The sequence below is a fragment of the Hyaena hyaena genome, unplaced genomic scaffold (assembly GCF_003009895.1).
Source record: "Hyaena hyaena isolate Hyena2069 unplaced genomic scaffold, ASM300989v1 scaffold_911, whole genome shotgun sequence".
Lineage (NCBI taxonomy): Eukaryota > Metazoa > Chordata > Mammalia > Carnivora > Hyaenidae > Hyaena > Hyaena hyaena.
In genome coordinates, this window is record NW_024081542.1 from 533095 (window position 1) to 554551 (window position 21457).

General features: G+C 57.1%; 1 protein-coding gene across 1 annotated transcript in view; it reads left to right on the forward strand.

The window, feature by feature from the left end:
* Positions 1–9499: 9499 nt before the first annotated feature.
* The window catches only part of CACNA1B (calcium voltage-gated channel subunit alpha1 B), a 196237-nt gene continuing 184279 nt past the window's right edge, over positions 9500–21457 (forward strand). The window contains exons 1-3 of the mRNA XM_039220724.1: positions 9500–9780; positions 10826–10931; positions 14557–14696. Coding sequence (XP_039076655.1) covers positions 9500–9780; positions 10826–10931; positions 14557–14696 — 527 coding nt within the window. The remainder of the gene's footprint in view (positions 9781–10825; positions 10932–14556; positions 14697–21457) is intronic.

Sequence of the window (21457 nt, forward strand, 5' to 3'; positions counted from 1 at the left end):
TGCAGCGCTTTCACCCAGCAAGCCCATGCAAAAATGTGCAAGAACTTCCACAAGTCAATAAGGAGAAAAATGACCGTGCTGAGAGTGGACGAAAATTTGAATGGATGATTTGATTAAGGGGACACATGCATGAGTAACAAATCTATGAGAAGCCGCTCAACTGTATGAATAATCAAGGGAACACAGATTAAAAGCTGTAAGGAGATATTTGAAATGCCCGCCAGATTGACAAAAATATTGTCCTGATAATAGCAGAGTGTTGGGGGGTTGGTGAGGGAGTGTCAGTCGGTGCCCTTTGGGCACTAGTCACGTGGGGCCTCATGAGGCAGAGGCCTTGTCCCTTGGCTCCTACTAACCCCACACCCCAACTGGGGTCTCCTGGAGCCTCTTGCCCACATACCGAGAGAATTATATTAGATGTTCATTGGAGAATTTTTTTGAAATAGCAGAAAACATATAGAGACATATATAGCGTGTCTGTATCCAAGTAGAAGGGACAAATAAATTGTCATACCACAGGCTAATATATGTGATAAAACAACAAATGAATCACAGCTGTGTGCAATGACATGGGTACATTGTGGCAACACAGTGTGGGATGAGAATAAACTTGCAATTCTATTTACATAAAGTTCAAAAGCATGTAGAACTATACAAATACTGTGCAGGGATAGAAGAAGAGAGAAATAGAAGGGGAAGCATGAAAATCAGGGCAGCGGCGGCTTCTGTGGGAAGTGGGGGTACCCAGGGGCTTCGTAGGATATCCTGGGTCTATTTCCTAAGCTGGTTCATGGGTCATTCTTTAAACTTTATGCATATTTTATAATTTGCATGTATTCCTTGGTTTTAAAATGGAAGTAGCAATATGGGGACGATTGGGGAGGGTGCCAAGAGCAGAGGGTGGGCAAGGGGCATGTGGGGTGCTAAATCAGAAGGGGAGGTGGCACAGTATTTGAACACTGAGGGGATGCAGATAAGTTGGAGGTACGGGAGTCTTGGCTTCATGTAGCATCTACCTTTATTATTTTAAAAAAAAAATAAGCATTGAGGTGCCTGGTGGCTTAGTCAGCTGAGTGTCTGACTCTTGACTTTGGCTCAGGTCATGACTCCATGGTCATGGGATCGAGCCTCACATCAGGCTCTGCGTTGACTGTGGAGCCTGCTTAAGATTTTTCTCTCTCCTCTGCCCCTCTCCCTTGCTTGCATGCTCTCTCTCTCTAAAATAAAGTAATACAATATTTAAGAAATTAAACATTATACAAAAACAAAAAATTTTCTCTTAGTTCTGTCTCCCCAACTCCCCACATGAGAACCCAGCATACAGTGGCAAAGGTGGGGTCTAGAAGGGGAGGCACGTCTCACATCAGCATCAAAAACAATAAAATACTGGGGCGCCTGGGTGGCTTAGTCGGTTAAGCGTCCGACTTTCGCTTAGGTCATGATCTCGCGGTTCGTGGGTTCGAGCCCCGCATCGGGCTCTGTGCTGACTGCCAGCTCAGAGCCTGGAGCCTGTTTCGGTCTGTGACTCCCTCTCTCTCTGACCCTCCCCTGCTCACGCTGTCTCTCTCTCTCTCTCTCCTAGAAATAAATAAAACATTAAAAAAAATTAAAAAAAAAATAATAAAAAATAAAATAAAAAAAAAACAATAAAATACTTAGGAATAAGTTTAACTAAGGAGATGAATGATCTATACATTGAAAACTACAAGACATTGATAAATTGAAAAGGACACTCCCCCCAACACCCACACTTTGTGTTCATGGATCGAAAGTTAGCATTGCCAAAATGTCCATACTACCCACAGCCATCTATAAATTAAATGCAATCCCTATCAAAATTCCAATGATATTTTTCATAGATGTAGAAAAAATAATATAAAATTTTATGGAACCACAAAAGAGCCCAAATAGATAAAATTTTTAATGTTTTATTTATTTCTGAGAGAGAGAGAGAGTGTGAGCAGGGAGGGTCAGAGAGAGAGGGAGATACAGAATCTGAAGCAAGGTCCAGCCTCTGAGCTAACTGTCAGCACAGAACCCAATGCGGGGCTTGAACCCACGAACCGTGAGATCATGACCTGGGCCAAAGTTGGACGCTCAACCGACTGAGCCACCCAGGCGCCCCTAAAGAGCCCAAATAGATAAAGTAATCTTGAGAAAGAAGAAATCGAGAGGCATCAAACTTCCTGATTTCAAACTATATTACAAAGCTATACAAGTCAAAATAGTACGGTACTGGCATAAAAACAGACAATAGACGGGTGCCTGGGTGGCTCATTTGGTTAAGTGTCAGACTCTTGACTTCGGCTCAGGTCATGATCTCACGATCCACGGGTTCAAGCCCCGTATACAGCTCAGTGCTGACAGCTCAGAGTCTGGAGCCTGCTTGGGATTCTCTGTCTCCCTCTCTCTCTCTGCCCCTCCCCCACTCATGCACTCTGTCTTTCTTTCAAAATAAATAAATAAACTTAAAAAAACCCCAGACAGTAGGCCAATGGAACAGAATCAAGAGCCCAGATATAAACCCACACATATACAGTCAACTAATATTTGACAAGGAAGCCAAGAATACTCGATGGAAAAAGGATAGTCTTTTCAATAAATAGTGTTGGGAAAACTGGACATTCACATGCAGAAAAATGAAATTGGCTTCCTATCTTACACCACTCACAAAAGTGAACTCGAAATGGATTAAAAATTTAAATGTAAGACCTGATATCAGAAAACTACTACAAGAAAACATTGGTAAAAAATCTCCTCGACATTGGCAAAAATTTTTTGGCTATGACCCCAAAAGCAGAAGCAGCAAGAGCACAAATCCACAAGTGGGATGTCAAACTGAGAAGCTTCCGCATGAGCGGCACTGGCTCAGTGGGTGGAGTGTGTGACTCTTGATCTCAGGGCTGTGGGTTCAAGCCCCACATGGGGTGTAGAGATTCCTTAAAAAATAAAATCTTTAATAAAAAAATTAAAAGCTTTGCACAGCAAAATAAACCATCAGTAAAATGAAAAGTCAACTCACAAAGTGGGACAAATATTTGTAAACCACATGTCTGATAAAGGGCCAATATCCAAAATATGTAGGAAACATGTGCAATAGCAAAACAAAACAAAACAAAAAAACTCAATCTAATTTTAAAATGGGCCAAGGACCTGAACATTTTCCCAAAGATGACATACAAATAGCCAATAAATGGGGCGCCTGGGTGGCTCAGTCGGTTGAGCGTCCGACTTTCGCTTAGGTCATGATCTCGCGGTTCGTGGGTTCGAGCCCCGCGTCGGGCTCTGTGCTGACTGCCAGCTCGGAGCCTGGAGCCTGTTTCGGTCTGTGACTCCCTCTCTCTCTGACCCTCCCCTGCTCACGCTGTTTCTCTCTGTCTCCTAGAAATAAAAAAAAAAAAAAAAAAACAAAAAACAAATAGCCAATAAGTTCATGAAAAGCTAAAAGATATCACTGTCTTCAGAAAGATGCAGATTGAAAGGACAACGAGATATCACATCTATTAGGACAGCCGTCATCAAAAAGACAAGAGCTGACAGGTGCCTTGTGAGGGTGTGGAGAACCCCGTGCACTGTTGGTGGGAATGTAAAGTGGTGCAGCCACTGTGGAGAACAGTGTGGGGGGTTCCTCAAAAAAATTCAAAATAGAATTACCGTATGGTCCAGCAATCCCGCCTCTGGGTATTTACGTAAAGGAAATGAAACTGGGATCTTGGAAAGATGTCTGCACCCTGTGTTCACTGCAGCTTTATTCACAACAGCCAGGACGTGGAAACACCCTACGTCTCTATGTACAGGTGAATGGATAAATAAGATGTGAGACGTACAGACAATGAAATATCTAAGTACGGTCATAAAAAAGAAGGAAGTCCCGCCATCCGTGACAACACGGATGCTCCTGTGGGCACCATGCGAAACGAAGTAAGCCGGATGGAGACAAATACTGTATGAGCTTCCTGACGTGTGGAATCTCAAATAGCTCAACTCCTACGAACAGAGAGGAGAGTGATGGTCGCCAAGGGCTGGCAGGTGGGCAACAGGGAGATGTTGGTCAAAAGGTACAAAGTTCCAGTCGTCTTAAGCCTTCTTATTACAACAACAAAAGAAAAGGTAACTGTGAAGTGATGGATGTGTTAGCCAGCCTCACTCTAGTACTCATTTTGCAGAACACACACGTGTCAAGTCATCACACTGTACACCTTAAACCGACACGTTACGTGTCAACGATATCTCAGTGCAGTTAGGAAAAAAGAAGGGGGCCCTGCAGGCGGGGCTGAGGAGGTGCTGGCCGTCCGGGTATGGTGGACGGAGGTGGGCAAGGCCCCTCCCCTCCAAGAACGGGCAGGGGGCTGAGTTTCGAGGGCAGTGGAGCGTGATGGCAGCGCTGTTGCCGAGCCTGGGGCAGGACGAACTTGGAGACCTCTGAGGACTTCCTGGGGGACGGTGGGTGGCACAAGTCTGTCTAGTGTGTGGCCCTCTGCGGCTGCTGGGCTCATGGGGGCACCCCTGGAGGTTCAAGGCGGGGCATTTTGCCAGTGAGTAGGATGGAGGGCGAAGGACCAGGGAGGAAGAAAGGGCCAGGAAAAGAGGGGCTTGGGGGTCGGAAACACTGAGGTCAGGGTGGGGGGAAGGCCCGGGGAGGAAGAGTAGTGTCATCAAGGGGTAACGGGCTCCAGCCTCCTGGTCCGATGTCCTCCCTCCCGATGACGCCCCCCCTGCATCCCACTCGGCCTCAGGACTGCCTGCCCCACCCCCTTTCCCAGTGAACCCTCTTTTTCTGGAGGAAGTTTTTAACCTGCTCCTCCTTTCCACCTGCAACACCCCTTCTCACTCTCTGTGGATTATCTTATTTCTTAATTCACTGAGAAAGTAGAGCAATCGGAAGCCAGTCCTCATCCTCCACCCAGTTAACCTAGCAACCCACGTGTGCCTTTAGCCGTGCGGTCTCTTTTCCCAGTGAACACGCCCAAGTCCTGCACTCTTGCCTGGACTGGGCAACACACCTTCCCCGCACCAGCGTTGTCCTTCCTATCGGGTAATTTCAAGTGCATATAAAGTCCGGTAACGTCCCCATCTTGAAAGAAACACTAACTCCTTAAAGGCCACGCCTCCGTTAGCTGTCCGGTTCCAGGTCTCCGTTCCCATTTGTAGAAAACCTGGCTGCACCAGGTGTGTTCCCTTGCTGTGCGCCGTTCCTCCTGAGTCATCCGTTTAATCCATTCCACTCAGGCTGTTTCTTACTCTTCTATGGAAACTGCTTTTATCAGGGTAACAGGTTCCTCTGTCTCGCTGATGATTGAGTGTTGTCCTTCGTCTCTCTGGATTGCTCAGCAGAATTTGCCAGATGACTGTAACCTCTCTCTTGACACATGCTCGTCCCATGGCCCTGGAAACTCTACTCTCCTGATCCTTCCCTCCCTACATTCCCTGACTGCTCCTTCTCAGGCCCCTTTTCCACGACTTGATACTTTCTGATTTCCCTGCCCTCCCCCAGGGCTCTCTTCTCTCTGTGTGCTTGTTCCCTCAGTGATGACTTCTGATTCAGGCAGTGCTCTGCCAGGATGCCACCCTCAAGAGGACTGTCTACTGTGACTTGCGGGGGGTCTAACAAAACCTTGGGGGGAGGACTAATAATTGGGCCCGGGCACCACTCCCCCGCTTGCGGCAGCAAGGAGGGGCTGTGGTCACCGGAAGAGGAAGGCAGGAGCTGGGACCTTCGGTTGAGGCTGATGGCCAACCCCAGGTGAGCCAGTAGGAGGGAGCTGGGGGAATACAGGCCTTGACCTTGCTCCCCACCAGCCAAGTACCACCGAGAGTGGGAGGTCGAGAGAGTGAGCTGGTGCAGTCTACAGAGCCAGCACACGGCACAGGGCAGACCGGGGCAGGGCAGCGGCAATGGGAGGGGCAGACACACAGTAGTTAAGGGGCTTCCAGATCTGTGTCTGCAGCTGTCACCTGCCATGTGCGCACCCCCTGCAATATCTACTCAGCATCTCCACTTTTATGTCAAATACAAAATTATTTCCTAATGTCCACCCCTCATTTCCCAGATTCCGTGATGGGTACAGTCAACAGTCACTTAGGTCGACACTGAGAGCCCCCACCGCTCACGTCCCCTCACGTCTTACGACCAACACATCAGCCATTCGGTCAGCGGCGCGACAGAACAGCCGAGCGCGGTGCTTCTCATCCAGACCACCCCAGCTCTCCTTTGGACCGCTGTCAAAACCCCTGATGGCCGCCCGGTTGCGCTCAGTGACAGGACTCCTGCAGCCTCCGCAGCTAGCCTTCCCTTCACCTCACAGCCAAGGGAAGCTCGTTTATGTCTCGGGCCACCATGTGCCCACCTTGGTGGGGAATGTCAGCGCTGGTCCTCTTTGCCATGCGTTCACTTCCCCACCCCCTTGGTACATGGTCCACATCTACCCAGTAGAGTTTATTTTTAATGCTTCTTTATTTTTATTTATTTATTCTTTTCTGAGAGACAGCATGAGCAGGGGAGGGTCCGAGAGAGAGGGAGACACAGAATCCGAAACAGGCTCCAGGCTCTGAGCTGTCAGCACAGAGCCGGACGTGGGGCTCAAACCCATGAACTGCGAGATCATGACATGAGCGGAAGTTGGATGCTTAACCGACTGAGCCACTCAGCGCCCCTGTGTTTCTTTATTTTGAGAGAGAGAGAGAGAGAGAGAGAGAGCGAGCACGAGCAGGGGAGGGGCAGAGAGAGAAAATCCCAAGCAGGCTCCATGCACAGTGCAGAGCCTGATGTGGGGCTGCATCCCATGAACTGTGAGATCATGGCCTAAGCTGAAACCAAGAGTTGGACACTTAACCAACCCAGGTGTCCCTCTGATTTTTTAAACAAGTTTATTTATTTTGAGAGAGACAAAAAATGAGTGGGGGAGGGGCAGAGAGTGAGAGAATCCCAAGCACGCTCCGTTAGTCCAGAGCTGACATGGGCCTCCATCTCATGAACTGTGCTGAAATCAAGAGTCAAGATGCTTAACTCACTGAGCCTCCCAGGCTCCCCTGCCCAATAGAATTTAAAGAGGAATTTGCTGGGGAGCTGCTGAGAAACATTTCCTTTGTTATAAAAGGATATGTTTTTGTTTTAGAGAGAAAGCGAGAGAGAGAGAAAGAGGGAGAGAGAATCTCAAGCAGCCTCCCCACTTGGCATGGTGCCTGATGTGGGTCTTGATCCCACAACCCTGGGATCATGATTTGAGGCGAAATCAAGAATTGGATGCTCAACTGACTAAGCCACCCAGTCGCCTCCATTTGTTTATTTTATTTTATTTTTTAATATTTTATTTATTTTTGAGAGAGAGATAGAGACAGCATGAGCAGGGGAGGGTCAGAGAGAGAGGGAGACACAGAATCCGAAGCAGGCTCCAGGCTCCGAGCTGGCTGTCAGCACAGAGCCCGATGTGGGGCTCGAACCCACGGACCGTGAGATCATGACCTGAGCTGAAGTCGGACACTTCACCAACTGAGCCACCCAGGCACCCCTCCATTTGTTTATTTTTAAAAAATGGATGTTCTTGGGGCACCTGGGTGACTCAGTCGGTTAAGCGGCCGACTTTCGCTTAGGTCATGATCTCGCGGCTCGTGGGTTCGAGCCCCGCGTCGGGCTCTGTGCTGACTGCCAGCTCGGAGCCTGGAGCCTGTTTCGGATTCTGCGTCTCCCTCTCTCTCGGACCCTCCCCTGCTCATGCTGCCTCTCTCTCTCAGAAATAAATAAAACAAAAAAATTTAAAAAATGGATGTCCTTTTTACACCTTTCTCTTTCTTCATTTGAGATGGTGATATAAAGATGGGATGCCTTGTGCCATGGCAGCCACCTTGGGCCATAAGAAGAACGAAGACAAAAGCTGTACACTGCAACCATGGGAGGGAGGAAAGGATGGAAAGAGTTTGTGTTCCTGAAATGGCATACTTTATGCCTTTTTATTCAGCAAGGCTAAAACTGTACTGTGTAAGCCACAGCTGGGACTTGAGCTGCGTACCTCTGAATGCGTCCTGGGCAACACACACCCCAACCTCTGCAGTCTGTCCCCCACTCAGCAGCCAGAGGGATTTTTCAGAACAGGAGTCATGATGGCCTCTCTCCTCAGAACGCTTCTCGGATGTCCCATTACACTGGGAACGGAAGCCGGAGCCCACATCCATCAGCACAGCTCCGAGGTTGCCACCCTGGGCCCCTGTGCTCTGTCCTCGCCTCGCCCGGCACATCTCACTTCTCGACAGCATTCAGGTCCGCACGAGGGTGATTTCCCGACAGAGGTCGTCCCTGACGTGGGGGTAGAAAAGCGTCTTCCACTGTCGCTTGCCATCTCGTTGCCTCGTTCTGTTCTCACAGCACCCACCGTGCGGCGTTGATTGGCCCTCCTGTGCTGGCGAAGGGGACAGGGTCCAACACTTGCCTTATCCCCTCTGCCGCTCACCAGGACTGAGGCTTCTTATCTGCATGTTGTGAGGACCGAATGAACAACTCGTGTGTAAATGGAGTAGAACAGTGTGTGGCACCAAGCAAGCGTTTGCCACTCCTCGTAGGAGAACGTGAGCTGCAGGAAGGCAGAGCTGGGGCCCTGCGCCCGGCAGGTGTGCGGCCGGGTCGCTGGCCCCCGAAGAGCACGCGGCAGCCTCTCTTTCGTTTTCATCGGGTGGAACAAAGGGTCTCTGAACTGAGATTTCAGAACGGATTCAACGCGTGTTGACAGGAAGGCCTAGGAAACGTTCGAGGGCTGAGGGGCCCCAGGACAGAGTTGCGCACCCTGAAAACCTGAGAGCAGGGAGTTGACATCCGTCAGGATGTCAGACTCCGAAAGGGGGGGGGGGGCGGGAACCAGCATCTTCTTGGAGGGGGCCGGTGGTGCCCGCGGGGGGAGTGAGGTGCGGAAAGAGACCAGGGGAGCCAGGGGGCCTAACCCGCCGCGGTTTGGGCTGGGGCTCCTCACGGTAGGTGACGCCTCCCGCTCCTGGGGGAGAAGAAGGGGTCCGCTGGGGCCGCTCAGCCCCGGCCGTCTGTCGAGGACGCCCGGCCCCACCCGGCTTCCCGGCCGCAGCTCCCGCCTCGGCACCTGGCCAGCGCCCGGCCCCGCGAGGGGCGGCGGGAGCAGAGGGCGCCGGACCCCCGCGCCCGCCCCGCCCCCGCCGCGGGCTCATCCGGGAGGCCCGGGCGCCGGGGCGCAGCCCAGAAGGCTGGCGGCCCCGACCGGCCGCGGGGGACAGGGCGGGGGCGGCCAACTGGGGGCGGGGCGGGCGGCATCCGGACGGGCGGGGCGAGCGCGGATTGGCCAGGCGCCGCCACGTGACCGCCCCCTTATAGGGCGTGGCGCGGGCGGCGGAGTCGGGTGCGGCGGCGGCGGCGGGGCCGGGCGAGGTCCGGTGCGGGTCCCGCGGCTCCGCTGCTGCTCCGCTCCGAGCGCCTGGCCGGCGCGCCCCGCGCCCTCCCTGCCGGGGCCGCCGGGCCGGGGGATGCGCTCGGCGCCCGGGAGCCATGGTCCGCTTCGGGGACGAGCTGGGCAGCCGCTATGGGGGCGCCGGTGGGGAGCGGGCTCGGGGCGGCGGGGCCGGCGGGGCGGGCGTCCCGGGCCCCGGGGGGCTGCAGCCGGGCCAGCGGGTCGTCTACAAGCAGTCGATCGCGCAGCGCGCGCGGACCATGGCGCTGTACAACCCCATCCCGGTCAAGCAGAACTGCTTCACCGTCAACCGCTCGCTCTTCGTCTTCAGCGAGGACAACGTCGTTCGCAAATACGCCAAGCGCATCACGGAGTGGCCATATCCTGCCGGGGGCCCTGGCCGCGCGGGGGCCGGGGGACCGTCCGAGGTCGCGGGGACTGGGACCGGGCGCGGCGTCCGGTGTCCGCGACCCGGCGCGCCTGGGAGGAACGGCCTGGGCGGAGGGCCGGGGCCGGGGCCGGGGCGGGTCGCGCGCAGCGCCCAGTGGCCATCTTTCCCGGGGTCGGGAGGAGGGTGCGACCTGGGGAGCGGCGGATGGGGCCGCCGCTCTCGGCGAGGAGGGGGCGGGGCGGGGCTCCGGGGGCCTCCGCGCGCCGCGAGTGCGTGTGTGTTTGAGGGTGTGCGCGCGCGCGCGCGTGTGGTCGTGGTAGTGGCGGCTGCGGGACGGACGCTGGGCGGAGCCCCCTCTCCCTGGACTCGTCCCTTCACACCCCTGGTCTGGGTGCAGAGCGCGCGGCCAGCCTGGAGGGCACACGAGGGCGAATCCGTGTTCGTGTAGGTGTGAGCACCCGTGTGGACGCGAGCCCGGGCGCGTGCCTGGCTGCAGGTGCTTGCGTGTGTGTGAGGGCAGAGCGTGAGCCCGGTGTTGCGCGTGCGTGCGTGCGGGACTCTCGGCACATGTATGTTCGAGCGCCTGGGTAGGTGCATGTGGCTACGTGTGCCTGTGGGTGAGCGTGTGCGCCTGCGCAGCACCCTTCCCCGGCCTCGCGCGGGACGGGGGCGCTGTCCGCGGTGCTGACGAGCGTCTGGACGGGCGGGGGGGGGGGGGCTGGAGGCCAGGACCGCAGAGGCTCCGCCTCCAGGCAGCCCCTGAGGATGCGGGCCAAGAGGGGAGTCCGCGGTGCTGACGAGCGTCTGGACGGGCGGGGGGGGGGGGGGGGGGGCTGGAGGCCGGGACCGCAGAGGCTCCGCCTCCAGGCAGCCCCTGAGGATGCGGGCCAAGAGGGGAGGGTGGGCTTCTGACCGGTCGTTCTGAGCCCCCCGGAGGCGGTCTCGCCGCGGCTACTGCACCGCGCGCTGTGGGCCTCGGCCTCCTCGCCTCCCTCCCCCTCGGCACCTCCTGGCCTGTCCTTAACCCACGCACGCCGTTCGAATACATGATCCTGGCCACCATCATCGCCAACTGTATTGTGCTGGCGCTGGAGCAGCACTTGCCTGACGGCGACAAGACGCCCATGTCCGAGCGGCTGGTGAGCGCGGTGGGGCCGAGGGCGGGGCGCGCGTGGCGGCGGCTCGTCGCATTCCAGGGCCCGTCGGGGTCTGTGGCTGAGCTTGGCTTCCGGGGGCGGGGCGACCTAGGTAGCCCTCCTGCCTGTAGCGGAGGAAGAGGTTAGAACCGGGCAGCCGACACCTCCGTCAGGACCAGGCGGACTGGGGTCGCCAGCTCAGTCCCTGATGGGAAGGGCGCCCCGAGAGAGGCCACGTTAGCTAACAGCTCCCCTGCCTCGTGCCGCTAGCCCCCCCCCCCCCCCCCCCCCCCCCCCCCCCCCCCCCCCTAGCAAGGCTGTCCAGTTCCACAGTCTTAAGCCTTGATCTAAGAAACTAAGTGAAACCTAGGGCGGGGAAGTGGCATTCATAGTGGCCCAGGGTCAGGAATGCTAGGCTCTGTTAGCACCTTCGTGGTGGGTGGGCTGGGTGCCCACCCTCCCCCGCAGGGCTGTGGCGGTCCCTGTGGTATGGTCCTGGGTCTAGGGGCTGTCCGTTTCTCCCTCAGAGTTGTCTTTCCTGGCTCTGCTTGCACTCTCTTCTCATGGGGCCACCTCTACCCAGGGGAAGCCCTCCTTCCCAGGCTTTCTTCCCAAACATCCTAAATCGTTCTCACCCACTCCTGGCCAGAGCTGCACAGATCCCTGGGGTGTCCCCTGTTGAAGCGCGTGAGAGTCAGGATGCCAGGGCAGGGTCTCTGGAGGGGCTGGGGTAGAGGAAAGGTGACATTTGGAGAAGCGGGTCCCATTTCAAAGGTGTGGCTGTGCCCTCTGGCCCCTAGTCTTTCCTGCTGTCCTGATCCCTTTGCCTGGGCTTGGTGTGGCAAGGTCTCTCCCAGGCCTGAGAGACTGAGCCTCAGAACAGAGAGAAAGAGGAACAGGTTGCAAGGGTCTGGAGAGCGAACCTGGGGCCTGGCTGGAGAGCTGCCGGGGGTCCAAGGTCTCTGAGAGACAGTCCAGCCTCTCCAGGGGGCACGGGGCATCAAGAGGAGAATCCCTCTTTCTTTGCACCCTGACAAGTGATTGAAACTCTCCGTAGCTTCTTTCTCTGACGTCAGTGGATATAGACGGGAGGTGATACAGGGCCTGTTCGGTGCTTAGTGTGGGCCCTGAACCCCCACTCCCCACCATCACCATCACAGGCCCAGAGGTGGGGAAGGGGAGACAGAGTAAGACTGACCTGGGGGTACTCAGTTTTGCAAGGCATCAAAAGAAGGCAAGGAGGTGGACAGCCAGCAGGTGAGAGGTTTCCTGGAGCAGTCATTTCTGCAGACTCAGAAGGCCAGGGGGTTTTGGTTGTGAGAGCGGAGGGGTATGAAGGACAGCCCAGCCATGCCACCAGGCAAGAGTGGGTGTGGTCCCTGTGGGGGAGTCCTGCCCCAACTGGAACCAGGCAGGGTCACTTGCCTCCCGTGGCCCCCTTGGGCATGCCGGTGTTTGTGCTTGTGCTGAGTGGGTGTTCTGGAGGCTAGAGCAGAGGGTGGAAGTGAGAGCAGAGAGCCTCTGCCAGGCCACAGGGCGCGGCCGTGTCTCCAGGGAAGTCTGGCAGGGGTAGGGCCAGAGGGAGGCGGGCCAAGAGACGGTGGGGGGTAGGGGGCAGGGAGGCCAGTGCACGGTAATTGGGCTCAGGCTTGTCCTGCTGGGTGACAGGCTTGAGTGGGCCAGCGGGGCATCCAGGCAAGTGTGAGCTGCTGCCTCCCAAGTGAGGGAAGATTTGCTTTGGGGTAATGGAGTTAGGCTGTTGGGAGAACAAGCAGAATGTGCCTGGAGGCCTGGGGAGCCCTTGCTGGCCCTAGTCCTGTGTGTAGACACAGGCCTTCAGGCCCTTAGGATGGATAGAGGGCTGGAACACAGACTGGGGCCTGGAGAGGAGGGGCTGCGGCGGCTTCAGGCCTCAGGCCTGGAGGCTTGTGCTGATGCCGAGGACACGTAGGGGGCTGGGTGATGAAGGGGCAGCTTCTGCATTGTTTGCCAGCCTGGAGTGGGATGGGGCCTTCATAGCTCTCTGTCTCTTGGGGTTCTGCTTCTTGGCCACTCACCAACTTCCTGAGTGGTCTTTGGCCAGAACCTCTAGCTTGCAGTCCCACCTCACCCCTCCCGAGCCTTCCCTGAAGAGAGGGATCTGGGGCAGGCCCTGCCCCATCTCCCAGCTCAGGCTTGCTCTTTCATCTGTCTGGAAGCTCTCTGTGAAGACGAGTTTTTTGGAGCCAGAGTCTTTTCTGGGACAGATGGTCAGCTGCCCCTTCATTTGGGGGAGAGAGGATCCTTCAACTAAACTAGACCTAAAGCTTTCAGAGGATGATTTCTGTCATGAGTCAGCATCTGGGTAACAAGATGGGAGAGCTGGGCCGTGATGGGCACGGGGCTGACGGGGCCCCTGGGGGAGGTAGCTCCTGCCAGGCACAGCCAGGCTGAGGGTTTTCCCAGTCAGATGGGGAGAACGCTTGAGGCCCAGGCTTCCTGTGTGTGGCGAGCGGAGACAGAGGCTGCTGGCCCTCAGTGGGAACTGACAGCAGCCACGGGGTGCCAGCCTGGCCCTCTCCTTCCCTGCAGCCCCCAGGCAGCCAGTCCCCGGGGCCCTGCAACCCTGGCCCCTCTCAGGCAGGGCAGAGCCCCTTTCTGCAGGGCAGTTCTTCCTGCGGCTCCCTGAGGGCAGGGCCTTCCCACCACTCCTTCCTCTGCTTTTTATAAGAGCAGCCCTGGCGTACAGGTGTCCTTGGTCTGCGCTCAGGCCATTCCCCATGCCGACCTTCCCGGTGCACCTCTGTGGTCCAGTTCCCTGGGGCTCACCTGCCCCAAGGCTCTCTGTGCCACTGTCCCCAAGTGAGCAATGCCCCTGGTCACTTACCACACCATCTGTGCATGTCTCCGTGTGACGTCCTCCCCCCCCCCCCCGCCCCGAGCCCTGTACAGCTTGCTCCCCACCTTGCTCAGCACCAGTCAGGCCTGGCCCCAGTTGGTGCTCGAGGCTGAGTGACAAGATGCAGTGACAGCATTCTTTTGCTCCCACTGTTCCTCCACCTGGAATTCCTTTCCTTGCTTGCTGCCTGTCTGTCTTACTCTCCAGAGGCTCTCTGAGGTCTGGGCCATATTTGCCCCCACCGAGATTTGCATTTGCATGTTATGATTCTCCAGAAGATGTGTGTTGAATGAATAAGCAGGTCCTGAGCTGCACTCTAGGAGTTGGGGCATTATCCAGGCAACCCCTGCAGCGATTGGAGCCCAGGATCATGCCGGGTCACCCCTGGGTCTGAATATGGCTTGGTTTCCAACAAGCTGGGAGTCTCCAGCCCAGTTCCTTGATGCCTGGGCCCGTTTCCTTTAGAACCAGGATGATGATACACTTAATGCGCGGGGCGTGGGATGGGCTGCAGGAAAGGCCTGCAGGTGTTGTCAGAACAGCTTCTCCTGCTGCAGGGCTTCGAGGGGTGGGAGGCCCCTCGCTGTTGTGGCTGGGGTGTCGCTGGCTGTGGGAACAGGGCCACATTTCCTGTGAAGTCTGTAGGTGGTGTGGCCAAGTGGGGGGTCAGAGCTGGGACAGTGTCCCCGCCTGCTGCCCCGGGCTGCTCAACTTGGGGTTGGTGGCGACCCTTTCTCTGCTTCTCCACAGGACGACACGGAGCCCTACTTCATCGGCATCTTTTGCTTTGAGGCGGGGATCAAGATCATAGCTCTGGGCTTTGTCTTCCACAAGGGCTCCTACTTGCGGAACGGCTGGAACGTCATGGACTTTGTGGTGGTTCTCACAGGGTAGGCGGCCAGAGCCCGGGCTGTGCCCTTGCTGGGGGCTGGGGGCTGGGCAGCAGGGTCCACACCGGGCCGTTGTGGGTGTGGGTGATCATGTGAGGAAATGCCTGATTGTGTGGGACGGGGTTGTTGCCCGTGAGTGGCAGTCTTTGCTGAAGGGCCTGCTTGCAGCGTTCTGTCCTCAGGTGGAGTTCTTCTGCAGACCACGGGCATGGGGCCACTGGCTCTGTGGCTGGGCCACTGTTGGGGGGTGGCTTCCCAGGGCAGGGGAAGGGCTCTGGGCTCCACAGCCTGTGGCTTGAGCAGTTTCCTGCTTGAAGAGCTGCCTGGAAGTGCGTTCTCAGGGCGCTGATGCTGTGCTTGGATGAGCTTGTGAACGTTAAGTGTTTCCATGGTTTATGGCTCCAGAAAGGTGCTTAATCAGTGTGTCCTTCCCACACTGTCCTCCTCAAATGGACCCTGGTAATTAACAATGTGTGATTCCAAAAACAACGCAGGAAATCTCCACATTGACTTGGGGGTGGGCTGGGGTGGGTGTGCAGGCAGAGCATCCAGCCCGTCGTCGCTGAGCCCCTCCCCTGAGGGGTCTCAGTCTTTCCGACTGCCTGACGATACTTTAGAGCCCTTGCCCTGCTTCTCTGGCCAGAGGACTGATGGCTGGAGCTGAGCTGCTCTGGGAGTGGGGTGGGTGAGTACTTGGGGAATTTGCTCCACAGGACCTGTTTGCACAGCCCAGGCCCCAGAGGCCCCGCCCCAGGCTAGGGACTGCAGTCTCTTCTCTGGGGCCTTGTGGTCCCAGAGAGGCTCAGGGCCCCAATCAGAGAGGAGGAGGCAGGCCCCACTGTTGCCCAGAACACTCCTTCCCAAGGAGGGGTGATTGTGGCCACCCTGCCCAACGACCCCTGACCTGCCTCGGTGCAGGTGACCGCATGTGCAGAGGAGGAAGGAGGTGACCGTGGAAGCCCCAGGCCTGGGGCTCAAGCCTCCACGGGCTCCCTGTGTGTAAGAAGACATGGACTTGGCTAAATAGTCTCTGGGCTACCGAGCAAGACTCTTGTTCCACTGATGATGCTGGTGGGGGTGCTCGTGGTGAGTGTGGCCCCTCAGAGGGTGGGGCGCTCCCCATGCTCCACTGGGCACTGTGTGGGGTGTCCAGGAGCATCGCTGGCTGTTTACATCGCTCCCTCCCTCTAGACAGGAGTCCCTGAGGACAAGATCAGTGTCTTATTTGTCAGGGTGTCCCCAGAGCCTAGCTTGGGGCGGGCCCCCAGGAGAGGTCAGAGTGTCTGCTGAATTTAATGGGTTATGAAACGGCGGTGCTCTGTGCGGGGAGCCCTCTGGGTGGCGCGCATCCATGGGTGATGCTGTCCATGGTGCTGAGTTTCTGGGCACAAGGCAGGGAGGCAGAGGAGCCCCCGCCTACTCCTTGACAGGACCCCTACCCCTGGTCTTCTGATACGTGATAAGCTTGTGCTGATTTCAGGTCCAGGGAGCTGGTGCCTCAGTGAGGGCTGGGAGAACTTCTCGAGGGGAGGGCACAAGACAGAGGAGGATGGGCTCCCCTTCCTGGGAGCGCTAGTGAGAGGGTCCCAAGCGTCCTGAGGCCTTAATTCTGGCCCCTGACCCCAGCCTTGGAGATCCCTGCCTTTGTCCATCTCTTTTTTCGTGCTCTGTTTCTACCCCTGCCTCTCTCTCATCTTTCCTTGCTTCTTTTTCTTCATGTGTACTTCTCTCCCTGCACTCACTCCCTGCCCCCACCTCGGTCGTTCTGGGTCTCTGTCTCTCTTTCTTTCCTTCTCTTACTTTTGTGGTACTTGTCTCTATATAACTAATCTTCTCTGCCTTTCTGCCCTTTTCTGTCTTCTTTGCCTTCTCTATCACTATTTCTTTCCTTCTCGATGCCTTTGTTTCTCTGTGTCTCTTTGCTTCCTCTCTCCCATTCTTCCTTGTTCTCTTTCTCGCTTTGGTTTGTTAGGGTTGCAGAGTCTCTGCTCTCTGCCTCTGCAGAAGGAGGGCTGGGAGTTGGCACTGGTGGTTTCCAGGCTCCCTCTGTCTGTACATCACTGCCAGAGGTGGCTCGGGTGGGGAGGGCGACCTGTGTCCTCTAGGGACTCACACGTCGGCCCAGAGTTGTGCAGGGAATCCGCTCAGGTGCTCCTGCTTGTGGCTCACGGGGGCTTGTGAGCCTGGGTGTGTGTGCATGTGGGTGTGTGGTAGAAGCAGGCCCCAGGTGGTTTTGGTGTGAATGCTAGCCAGTGGGGAAGCCAGGGAGGTGCTCTAACCCAACCCCTCCTGAGCTGAGGTCCCTGTGGGTAGCCATGGGAGGGGCATTACTTCTCATTACTTTGTTGTTTTTAATTAGGGTTTACTTAATTGGGGCTCAGAGGGCTTGGAGGCCCATGGTGGGGAGGGTAAGGGCTCTGGCTGGGGAGGCCACGTTGCTTGGTGGAGCCCGATTTGCCCCTAGAGGCCTTCTGGGGTCCCTTCTGCTTCTGAGGCTGGTGTGCAGGTCCTGAGAGGAGACGGGTGGAATGGGGTCCCCACCCCTGCCTCAGGGCACCCCCTGTCCTCAAGCCTGGGTCCACCCCTAGCAGTAGGGAGCACAGCACCTCGTCCTAGCTCCACAGGGATGAGCTGAGGGGCTTTCCTGCCTCCATCTGCCCTCTCGTCCATGCATCTGCCACTTGGGGTGACTCTTCTGATGCTCCCTCTGCTAATCATCACTTGTTAATTGCTCATTCATTCAAAATCTGCGGAGCCTCTGCCAGGTGCTGAGGACACAGGAGTGAACAAGACCACTGATCCCCTGCTCTGTGGCCGTATCCCCAGCCCTGCTCTATTTCGTCTTGGTATAGACAGGTCTCCTAGAACATTATACTTCATTACGTGTGATGTTTAGTGTGCCCCCCACCGCTCCTGCCCCTGGACATATGCTTGGCAAGGGTAGGTTCTTCATGGCTGCATCCCAGTGCCTGGGGGAAGGTGTGCCATGAAGATCACTCTGTAAATGGAAACGCCTTGCTTCGACTTCCCACACTGAGAAGGGAGTAAGGAGGGCAGAGTGTGGGCCAGGATGCTGCTGCTCTGTGTAGGATGCGTGGAGAAACCCTCAGTGTTAAGGTGAGTTTGGAAGGACATGAGGGGCGAGCCATCTACATATTTGGGGAGGCTGAGGCTGGAGGTGTCAGTGGAGGACACAGGTGTATCGATGGTCTTCAGAGCCCAAGAATAGACAGGCTCCCTGGGGAAGCTGCCCATAGCTGAGCCCAGAGACCTGAGTTTGTAGGTTGGGACTGGCCAGCGAGGTGGGTGGGGAACCCAGAGGAAAGTGGATGGTGTTTCAGGAAGGAAGAGCTCTTCCGGAGCAGAAGCAAGAAGAGGTTGCACAGTTGAGTACGGTATTCAGCAACCTGGACGTGGTCGGGTCTTGACAAGAGCTTGCCGGGAAAGTCTCCCGCAGGAATGGAGGAGGGGTTCATGGTGAGCACCTTTGGGCAGCTCTTCTTTTCAGAATTTTGCAGCACAGCAAGGCAGAGAAGTGAGGTAGCGGCAGGAGGGAGATGAAAGGTTGGGCTCGAGCCTCCGGCCTGTGTGTAGTCCAGAAGGCAAGGACTCACAGAGAACGTAGGCCGCATGTGCTGGAGAGATGTTCTGGGTGATGAGGGAACGTGGAATCCAGAATGTTGGGAGTCCGTGTCTGCTGATGTCAGCGGGAAGCGGGGGAGGAGCTGAGAGTGCACTTGGGCTGGCGGGTGAGGAAGCAGGGCTGGTGCAGAGGTCCTTGGACTGTTGTGTTTCCGGTGAAGTAGGGAGCAAGCACGCGAGCTGAGGTGTGGTGTGGAAGGGTTAGAGGCTGATGTGCGAGGACAGGGGATGGGATGAGGGGGCAGAGGAGGTGGGGGCAGAGGGGTGGGGAGTCGGGTGGGAGACTGTATGGAAGGGAGGGCGGAAGGAAGAGCTCCCTCTGCCCACATCCAGTCCCCCCTCTTCCTTAGCTTCCCTCTCTACTCACCTTCCCTCCTTTACTCAGTGACTGCCTGGCCGCCCATGCCGTCATTCGCTTGGAAGGTATTCGTCAAATGCTCTAGTTGCTGGGGACACGGTGGTGAGCAAGGAGGCTGCCTCCTCCTGGGGGAGACCGTGAACAGACAACACGTGTCATGTAGGGCAGTGAAGTGCAGCAGTGGGCAGATAGCCAGGGTGGGTGGAGGGTGAAGTTTGTACTTTCTTAGGAGTCAGGAAGGTCCCTGAGAAGCGCCTTGAGCAGAGGAGCAGGTGGGAGGGGAGGTGGGTCTTGGAGAGCCTGGGAGGGGAGTGGAGGGTGAAGATGCGGGAGGCTGTGGGGGCTGCTGGAGGGCAGAGTGCAGGGGCTGGAACCTGGTTCGGGGCTGACGTAGGGGACCGTAACCCAGGTGGATATGATGGGGCCTTGCACTGGGGAGGAGTTGGAGGGAGCACTGGTTTGTAGACTGCCCACAGGAAACCCTCTGGCATCTCCCTAGTGAGGCGCCCGTGTCCCCAGCTCACCTGTAACTGACCCCGTGCGTCTGACTCCCTGATGCTGTCGCCATGTCACTGCCTCTTTCCTCACAATCCCTCTTTGAAGCTCCCGCCCCACCTTTTGGTCCTGAGGGGTTGATTCCAGCTGGCAGTCAGAGCAGGGGCAGGAGAAGGGTCTCCTCAGACCCCGGGCACGTCTGCCGGCTGACAGAGCCCAGAGTGCCCACACCCTGAGAATCCCTGCCCCTGTCATGGTGCTTTCCTTCCTGGTCCTGGGGGACAGAGAGACACGTGTCCTAGCTCAGGCAGGTGGCTCCTCCAGGGACATTTCCAACCACAGCTTCTCATTTTACTTCAAATTAAACTGGGATTTCTTTCCAGGACATGTAATTAGAGCTCAGGGTCCTCCCTCCCTGGACTGGGCCTCCTGTGGGAAGCAGAGAGGGTGAGCGGGCTGCGTTGCTCCGGGACGAGGTCTGGGCCTGGCTCGGCCCTTGACCACTGGGGGGCTTGCTTCCTGTGCAGTCGGGGCGTGGACAGGCTTGCCTGCTGGCGCCGTGGAGCCTGGCTGAGAGAGGTGGGGAGCGTGCTCTGAGGGGGCCAGGCCCGGAGGGCACCTGCCCTGGATGAGGCGGGTCCAGCAGGCATGGGCTGAGGGGAGGTGAGCAGTGACAGCGTGTCCGAGTGTGGACCCCAGGGGGCCGGGCTTCACTGTGGCTGACAAGTGGCTTCACGTCGGAATATGAGGTGACCCTGTGTCTGAGTCTGAGATGACAAACCACCATGTCTGAGTGCACAGCAACACTGGATGTGGACGTTGGCTGCACCCGGTGCGTGTCTGGGTCGTGGGCACTGGAGTAGCGTCATGTTCGGCCACGAGAGCTGGCTCCATGTAGGGTCTTCCTCCGCCCTGCCTCTCCGGTCCCACCGGTGGGGTCTCTGCTGGTCAGGCCGGGGGTTTGCCACGGGGGGTCTCCGTGCCTGGTCAGGTCGGGGGCTTGCTGGGTTGGTGCTGGGTCTGGTTGGAGGCTTTCTGGACTTTCTGTTCTGGTCCTGATTTGGGGCTGGAACCGGTCTTCTCAGCATGAAGCTGGACCAAGGGGAGGGGCTGAGTTCCACCAAGTGGCCCCTGGAGCAGCAGAGGGAGGTTCTCGGGACCATGATTTGGGGTCTGAAGTTTCAGTCATTCCAGGCAGCACCCATGGTGCGTCACTGACGACTCAGAGCAGGTCTGGCCGGGGGTCCGCAGGCCTCTCTGGTGCCGCGGTGTCATTGAGAAGTCCACTCCCAGGGGATGGAGGGCGGGGGTGCTGTGTGCCCCGCCCCCAGGTGCCTCGCTCCTGACAGTGGCCTCCGCCTGGGGCTGCTGGGCCCCAGGGACAGGCCTAGAGCCCCATGCTGGATTATGTAACTGAGGGAGGTGGAATCCCGGCCTCCCGCAGTGGCACACACCCCCAGGCTGGGTATTTATAGAGGACCGGCTCACTCACTCTGCTTGCTGTCTCTTTGGTGTCTCCTCTCTCCTATTCCCCCTCCCCCTTCTTCCCGTGTTTTAGGGTTCTTAACAGTCTCCTGGGCTGGAGCTAGGAAAGCATGAAGAGCCAGGCCCCTCCTAGGCACTGCCCGTACCCTCCAACCCTCCCGCCTTGTGGCCAAGGGCTGAGGAAGAGCCCTCTCCCCTCCAGCCCCAAGGACCTGGTGATCCTGGGTAGGGCAGGGGGTCCGGACTTCCCAGCCTTCTGGAGCTGAGCTGTGCTGTGGGCAGCTCACTCCGGGATTCAGGCTCTGGTGCTAGGGCGTCCCCAAGGTTGGCTGGAGCTAGGCATTCTCATGTAGGGTGGAGTGGTGGGGGTTGGGGGGTACTCTGGGCAGGAGCCTTAAGTCAGTGTGCAGATGCCTGGGGGGCTCTGCATGACTTGGGGGTACCTTTTCCATGCCACCTGTCACAGCAGCCCTGAGGGAACACTGACTCAGTCTCTGCAAACCTGCGGCTGTGGAGCCCAGAGCGGAGAAGCCCCTGGCCCAGATATGGCCAACCAATTCCTGGGCAGCCGACATCTGAGCAGGAAGGAGGCTGGGGAGGTTGGCGAGCAACTCCTTCCGGTTTTGTTCCGAGTGAGCTCTGAAGCCTTGGAAGCCGGACTCAAGGGGCCCCTCCACCCAGGGCCCACCAGATTTTTCAGGGAGGGATGGTGGGGAGGTGGGTGGTGCAGACTGAAGACATAAATCCAGTTTTGGCTGCGGGGAGGGGCTGGGATGTGTCC